This window comes from Camelina sativa, chromosome 12 (assembly GCF_030686135.1).
Source record: "Camelina sativa cultivar CO46 ecotype springtype chromosome 12, ASM3068613v1".
NCBI classification, from domain to species: Eukaryota; Viridiplantae; Streptophyta; class Magnoliopsida; order Brassicales; family Brassicaceae; genus Camelina; species Camelina sativa.
In genome coordinates, this window is record NC_141891.1 from 34,579,218 (window position 1) to 34,586,033 (window position 6,816).

General features: G+C 38.6%; 2 protein-coding genes across 2 annotated transcripts; one reads left to right on the forward strand and one right to left on the reverse strand.

The window, feature by feature from the left end:
* The first annotated feature begins 459 nt into the window (after nucleotides 1-459).
* Nucleotides 460-4,348, forward strand: LOC104732987 (proline-rich receptor-like protein kinase PERK8). Its single transcript, XM_087479031.1, has 7 exons — nucleotides 460-1,973; nucleotides 2,594-3,007; nucleotides 3,084-3,170; nucleotides 3,252-3,322; nucleotides 3,404-3,486; nucleotides 3,582-3,729; nucleotides 3,839-4,348. Exons 1-7 carry the CDS (start codon nucleotides 1,130-1,132, stop codon nucleotides 4,217-4,219), a joined length of 2,028 nt encoding a protein of 675 aa, XP_087335157.1. The 5' UTR covers nucleotides 460-1,129; the 3' UTR covers nucleotides 4,220-4,348.
* On the reverse strand, nucleotides 3,941-5,767 carry LOC147933060 (FBD-associated F-box protein At5g38590-like). The gene is made up of 3 exons (XM_087479032.1): nucleotides 4,934-5,767; nucleotides 4,707-4,847; nucleotides 3,941-4,630 (listed from the first exon to the last, which is right to left on the reverse strand). Exons 1-3 carry the CDS (start codon nucleotides 5,765-5,767, stop codon nucleotides 4,352-4,354), a joined length of 1,254 nt encoding a protein of 417 aa, XP_087335158.1. The 3' UTR covers nucleotides 3,941-4,351.
* Nucleotides 5,768-6,816: the final 1,049 nt, after the last annotated feature.

Below are 6,816 nucleotides of genomic sequence, written 5' to 3' on the forward strand. Positions count from 1 at the left end.
ATTATTAGTCATTTTACGAATTTAAAATTTATTTGAAATATTTGTCCCGTGCTGTAGCACGGGTTACTACCTAGTATATATATATGCTTAAAAACATTTGAATATTCTTTAAAAATCAGAGTTGTATTCTCTCACTACTTCGGTTAATTAATCCAAAAATGGCAAAGTAAAATATTAATAGCCAATAATTAAAAGAGCAAATTTAGGGAACAAACATGCGCACAAAGTTTTCAAACATCACCATGATGATTACAATGCACATGTACACCATAAAACACTCTTTTTATTACTTTACTAATTTACCATAAACACTTTTCATTATCCCTTTTCTACCCATACCTTCTTTTTTTCTTCTTTCTAATTTTAAATTTATTCCTCTTGAAAATAGTAAATTCCTTTTGTTTTTATTTTTTAAATAAAGTTTTCTTTAAAAGACACAAAATTCTAAAACGTACACACATAATAAAGCACGTGGCATTTTTGTGTGGTTATCTGTGAATAATTTGATTTAATTTGAAATTTGCCAAAAAAAAAAAAAAAGAGCTTCAAGTCAATGTAGAAAAAGACGAAAAAATGCTATCATGAGATCAAAGGAACACTCAAAAATCTCTTTCTTCCGCACATGTCTGACTCTCTCATAGGCGTAAATCGCTCTGTCAAATATCTCCCTGACCAAAAGAGACAGAGTTGCCTCCACGTTTGTCCAGACAAGACTCACTCTCTCTCTCTCTTCCCTTTCACCACATTCCCTTCTCTTCTCTTTCTCTCTTTTCCCACTTTAACCTGCTTTTGCTTAACCTGCTTCCCAATTTCGAATCTTCCGCGTGAAAAAAAAAGTTGTAAAGTTTGGAACTTTCTACACTTTGTTCTGCTCTGAATTGCGCGTGTAGCTTCATCTTGGCTTAAAGTTCGAGTTTTTACTTCTGGGTTTTGGAATTGAGAAATTAGGTTTGGTTTTCTTTAAGTAGGTTTGACTTGAGGTTGCAGAATTAGGGAATTGAATCTGATTTGTGGAATTAGGGTTGGTTTGTTTGTTCATAAAGCTTCAATTTTTTTTGGAGTTTTCTCTGAAATGGATCGTTAACGAGAAAGGTAAGAAAAGTTTACTGATTTAGATTCGTTATTCGAAATGAGTTTGATTCCTCCTTTACCGATTTTATCGCCACCGCCGTCTAATTCTTCAACCACCGCACCTCCTCCGTTACCGTCTCAACCCACCACTCCATCTGCTCCACCTCCAGTTACAGTTACACCACCTCCTTCTCCGCCGCAATCACCTCCACCGGTAGTATCATCATCGCCACCACCACCGGTTGTTTCATCACCTCCGCCGTCTTCTTCTCCACCACCGTCACCTCCTATCGTCACTTCGCCTCCTCCAACCGTTGCTTCTTCCCCTCCACCTCCTGTGGTTGTTGCTTCACCTCCTCCATCAACTCCAACGACAACACCACCAGCTCCTCCGCAAACTGTCTCACCTCCTCCACCTCCTGATGATTCTCCCACACCTCCAGCACCAACAACAACAACAACTCCTCCACCTAAACCTTCTCCTTCACCACCGGGAGAAACACCTTCACCGCCTAAACCTTCTCCGTCAACTCCATCTACAACCACATCTCCTCCTCCTCCTCCAACTACCTCTACTTCACCTCCCACTTCAAATCCGACTGATCCTTCTACTTTAGCTCCTCCTCCAACTCCATTACCTGTTGTTCCCAGAGAGAAACCAATTGCTAAACCAACTGGACCAGCATCAAACAATGGAAACAACACTGTGCAGTCTGATTCTTCGCCTAGGGGTGGAGTTGGTACTGGGGGTATTGCAGCTATTGGAGTGATTGTGGGATTGGTTTTCCTTAGTCTTTTTGTGTTGGGTGTGTGGTTCACTCGTAAACGAAAGCGAAAGGACCCTGGCACCTTTGTTGGATATACTATGCCTCCTTCCGCTTATTCATCTCCTCAAGGCTCAGGTAAATATAACACATAAAGTACACACCTCAGGTTCTGTAACGGCATTGTGTATCTAAGATCTTTTTGCATTTAGAATACGGTTAGAAACTTTAGTTCATTCGTTCCTTCACAGCTTGAAAAGTGTTGAGAGAAGTGTGTATTGAGTGTTGTGAGTAGTACGGTTTCCGAAGCTTAATGAGCATGGGACACTCACTGAGTCTTGGAATGCTATTTTTCCTTATAGTCTTGATTAATTTGGATTTGATTGTACACTTATTTAGAAGTTCTGACACTGTGTTTCTGTGTCTTTTCTGCACAATGTGTACTGAGTGTTTCGCTGAGGATTGGTGGCTGACTTTGATTAATGTCTTGATCGATCTGCATTTGATCACACGTTTCTATTGTAGTTAGCTTCTGATGTGTGTCTCTGTGTCTTGCTGGTACAGTGTTGTGGTTTAAATATTCACTCTAGGATAGAAAGCCATATATGTATGTAAGTACATAAGGAAGAGAATGACCCTGATCAAATTGTCTCTGTGCTAATCATCAAATGCATTAATCAAGACATCCATGATTTCTCTTTCTTATTTGATTAACCCATTATCGAGTTGTTTAATAACTGGAAAACTCGTGTTGACAGATGTAGTGCTATTCAACTCGCATTCTTCAGCTCCTCCCAAGATGAGAAGCCATTCTGGTAACGATTACATGTATGCATCGTCTGATTCAGGGATGGTTAGCAACCAAAGATCATGGTTTTCATATGATGAATTATCTCAAGTCACAAGTGGGTTCTCGGAGAAGAATCTTCTCGGTGAAGGAGGCTTTGGCTGTGTATACAAAGGCGTTCTTGCAGATGGTAGGGAGGTGGCGGTTAAACAGTTGAAGATTGGTGGAAGTCAAGGAGAGAGAGAGTTCAAAGCAGAAGTTGAAATCATATCTCGGGTTCATCACCGCCATTTGGTTACACTAGTTGGTTATTGCATCTCGGAGCAACATAGGTTGCTTGTATATGATTATGTACCTAACAACACTCTCCATTATCATCTCCATGGTACATGCCTCATCTTCTTAAACCATAAACTTATCTTTTTATAACTACATAAACTTCAATGCTTGTGGCTTCACAGCTCCAGGAAGACCAGTTATGACTTGGGAAACTAGGGTAAGGGTCGCTGCTGGTGCAGCTCGTGGAATCGCATACTTACATGAAGACTGTAAGTTTTACTGCTGTTTTTTTATTTTGGTAATGATCTTAATTTTGATTAGTTCTTATGTTCTGTTTCTCTCTTTGGCAGGTCATCCCCGTATTATTCACCGTGACATTAAATCATCCAACATACTTTTAGATAACAGCTTTGAAGCCTTGGTAACATCATATTAGCTTTATTCTAGTCATTAAACAGTCTTTGTTTCACCTCGCTCAACTCTTAAGAAAGTTTTTTCACAGGTTGCGGATTTTGGTCTTGCTAAAATAGCACAAGAACTGGATATAAACACACACGTCTCAACACGTGTAATGGGAACCTTTGGGTGTGTGTTTATGCACTGTTTATTAGAATGTTCTTTGTGTGGAAATCAACTACTCACAGAAGAACTAACCGATATTTACTGTCAAATTTTCTTAGGTACATGGCTCCTGAATATGCAACAAGTGGAAAGCTGTCTGAAAAAGCGGATGTGTACTCGTATGGGGTAATACTGTTGGAGCTTATAACTGGCCGCAAACCTGTAGATACGTCTCAGCCACTTGGTGACGAGAGCCTTGTTGAATGGGTAAGCTCTAAGTAGAATATAAATTGCAGAGTGGTGACCTGATATTTCTTGAATTTCCATGATTTGATAAGTGTCCTTTAACCCCCTCTGGTTGAAAAACTCTTTCCAGGCAAGGCCCTTGCTTAGTCAAGCAATCGAAAAGGAAGAATTTGACGAACTAGTCGATCCGAGGCTGGGGAACAACTTCATCCCAGGAGAGATGTTCAGAATGGTAGAAGCTGCGGCTGCATGTGTCCGCCACTCAGCTGCAAAAAGACCAAAGATGAGCCAAGTGGTAAGAGCTTTGGATACACTTGAAGAAGCAACGGACATAACGAACGGAATGAGACCAGGACAAAGCCAAGTGTTTGACTCGAGACAACAATCTGCTCAGATAAGGATGTTTCAGAGAATGGCTTTTGGTAGTCAAGATTATAGTTCTGACTTCTTTGATCGGTCACAGTCACATAGTAGCTGGGGAAGTCGTGACCAGTCCAGATTTGTACCTTAGTAGTTTTAATGGTTTTATGCCACTTTTTCTTTCCCCTTAAAACATGTCCCTTGTATATTCTTTTGCATGATTTAATGTATCTTTAAAAATATATACATACACATAAATTTAATAGTCTATTGATTCAAACCCTCAGTTCAAAACAAGTTGACATGTGGTTGAAGCTCGGGGAGAAAATGCCAACTCCTTTAACATGTCAAGTGTTAGAAACAAACTTGGTGGAGACGAGATTGTTACCACCTTTAAGTGACAAGCGTTTTTTAAGATATAAACCACAATGTCTCTCTCTTGTGGTGTTCCTAAGTATCCCGACCAGTTGAAAATTTGTAGACTGGACAACAAGCATTTAGGAACAGGACTCGGTTGATTCCAGCAAACCATACAATCATGCTCCTGATCATCCTCATGTTCCTAACAACAAGCAGAAGAATTGGATTAAAACCGTATCAGACAACCAAAAGAGTAGTAGTTTATTGAAGAAGCTTACTTCATCAAGAAACATGTTTAATACTCGTAAGTTAGGAGAATCCTTAAGCAACTGGCCAAGGAGATTCAACGAATCCTCTTTGCACACACATAAGTTCAGATGCTCGAGCTGGTTGAAAACAAAACCATCACCATACACATCCTGCCCACATAATCAAAATTATTAACAGAGTATTCTATAAATTAATGAGATTAACAACTTGTAGTTGATAAATCGGAACTAATTACCTGTGAACATATTCTAAGACGCTTGACAAATCTGATTGATCTAATAAGACACTTTAGATCAGGGAATTCAAAAACACTGACAAATGCTTCCCTCAGCTTAGGCATATTCTTAATCAAACAGTGGTGTTGAAAATAATTCCAATCCTCAAGTTTCAGATAGTTCAAAGAAGGAGTATCTACCACATACCCATCTACATGCAAATTCTTAGCTATAAAGATCCATAAACTTTGTAAAGACGGGACGATAATAGTGAACTCTTTGATATCGTTACCCTCATATAATAACACTGACAGGTCTTCGAGAACATGACACATAGATAGAAGCTCTTGAAGAGATTTTTCATCTGCAAGTTTCACATCTTCAAGTTGCAAAGTTCTGAGAGAGGGGAGACAAACCGTAGAGGGAACATCCATGAGAACCATCTCTTTGAGTTTCAAGATCACAAGTGATTTGCAGCTAAACAAGCTACTCGGGAAAATGTTTCCATTCGCCAAGTTATAAGAAATTTCCAGCTCACGTACATGGCGAGAAACTACAATCTCAACCCACTTTCTGATATATTTAGGTTTAATATCCTTACCAAATAAGTTGAGACACAAGCTCTCTATGACCGGAGCTCTATGTAATGGCAGCTTCTTGTCAATAAAACTAGGAAGGCCTCGGTTACTGTAATTATTTAACCCCCTCTTAGTTTTGTAGTGGAGTTTAGGCAACCACATCCAAAGAAACTCCCAACGCTTAGATAAAATGCTAGTGGACACAGCTTTTTTAGTCGGAAGAAACAATAATATCTTAACCAGCAAGTCATCATGCAATGCACTGATTACGTCCATATCAAGATACTGGTACTGAAAAAGAGAACAACACCACAAATTCAATAAGGTTCCTTTTAAGCCCTAGCAAACGAACTGACAAGAGAAAACACAGAACACAGCAGATTGGAATGGACAAAAACCCTAGAAAATTAAACACCATGAGAGTTCTAGTGGGCCTGAGCGTGGCCCAGGCTTCATGTCAACTTTTTTATCTCTTTAAAAGAGTAGGCGTTTTTTTACGAGCTAAAATCTCATAACACCCTTTCTATCAAAACAAATTCTCAAAACTCCCTCAATGGTAAAAGGATAATATTACCCTTAATGAAGATTGTTTTAGGTTAAATATAATTAAATAAGTAATTGTTCAACGAAAAACACAGTAGTTTAGTGGTTGTGAGCTCCATGCGCACGCACGCGCGTCCAGGGTTCGAATCCCACTATGCGCGGTACAACTGGTACAACTAGGGTGCAACTGGTAAGTCCCTCCCAAACTCATGTATGAGGTTCACAAACGAGCTTCAAACCCAACTTATCAGAAACCAAGACACCAAACCTATTTAAATAAATAAATGTAAAATAGATGTCCAATGAAATAAGTAAAAAGCTTAAAATATTAATTGTTACTAGACTATAAAAAACATTTTTCATTAAATTATATAGAGTTCGACGTGTTTAAAGTAATCATGAAAAATCTTCGAAGTGCTTTTGTTCTGTCTCAGGGTTCGAATTCCACTATGCGCGGTACAACTGGTACAACTAGGGTGCAACTGGTAAGTCCCTCCCAAACTCATGTATGTATGAGGTTCACAAACGAGCTTCAAACCCAACTTATCAGAAACCAAGACACCAAACCTATTTAAATAAATAAATGTAAAATAGATGTCCAATGAAATAAGTAAAAAGCTTAAAATATAAATTGTTACTAGACTATAAAAAACATTTTTCATTAAATTATATAGAGTTCGACGTGTTTAAAGTAATCATGAAAAATCTTCGAAGTGCTTTTGTTCTGTCTCTGATAATGTTTCATACTAATTAGTATCTTCTTGGCGGCACATAAATCTTAA

Coding starts and splice junctions, on each gene's coding strand:
- LOC104732987 (XM_087479031.1), top strand. CDS start 1,130: ATGAGTTTGATTCCTCCTTTACCGATTTTATCGCCACCGCCGTCTAAT. Junction 3,171..3,251: donor CGCATACTTACATGAAGACT/GTAAGTTTTACT, acceptor TCTCTTTGGCAG/GTCATCCCCGTATTATTCAC. Junction 3,323..3,403: donor ATAACAGCTTTGAAGCCTTG/GTAACATCATAT, acceptor GTTTTTTCACAG/GTTGCGGATTTTGGTCTTGC.
- LOC147933060 (XM_087479032.1), bottom strand. CDS start 5,767: ATGGACGTAATCAGTGCATTGCATGATGACTTGCTGGTTAAGATATTA. Junction 4,848..4,933: donor GTCTTAGAATATGTTCACAG/GTAATTAGTTCC, acceptor TTATGTGGGCAG/GATGTGTATGGTGATGGTTT. Junction 4,631..4,706: donor TAAACATGTTTCTTGATGAA/GTAAGCTTCTTC, acceptor GCTTGTTGTTAG/GAACATGAGGATGATCAGGA.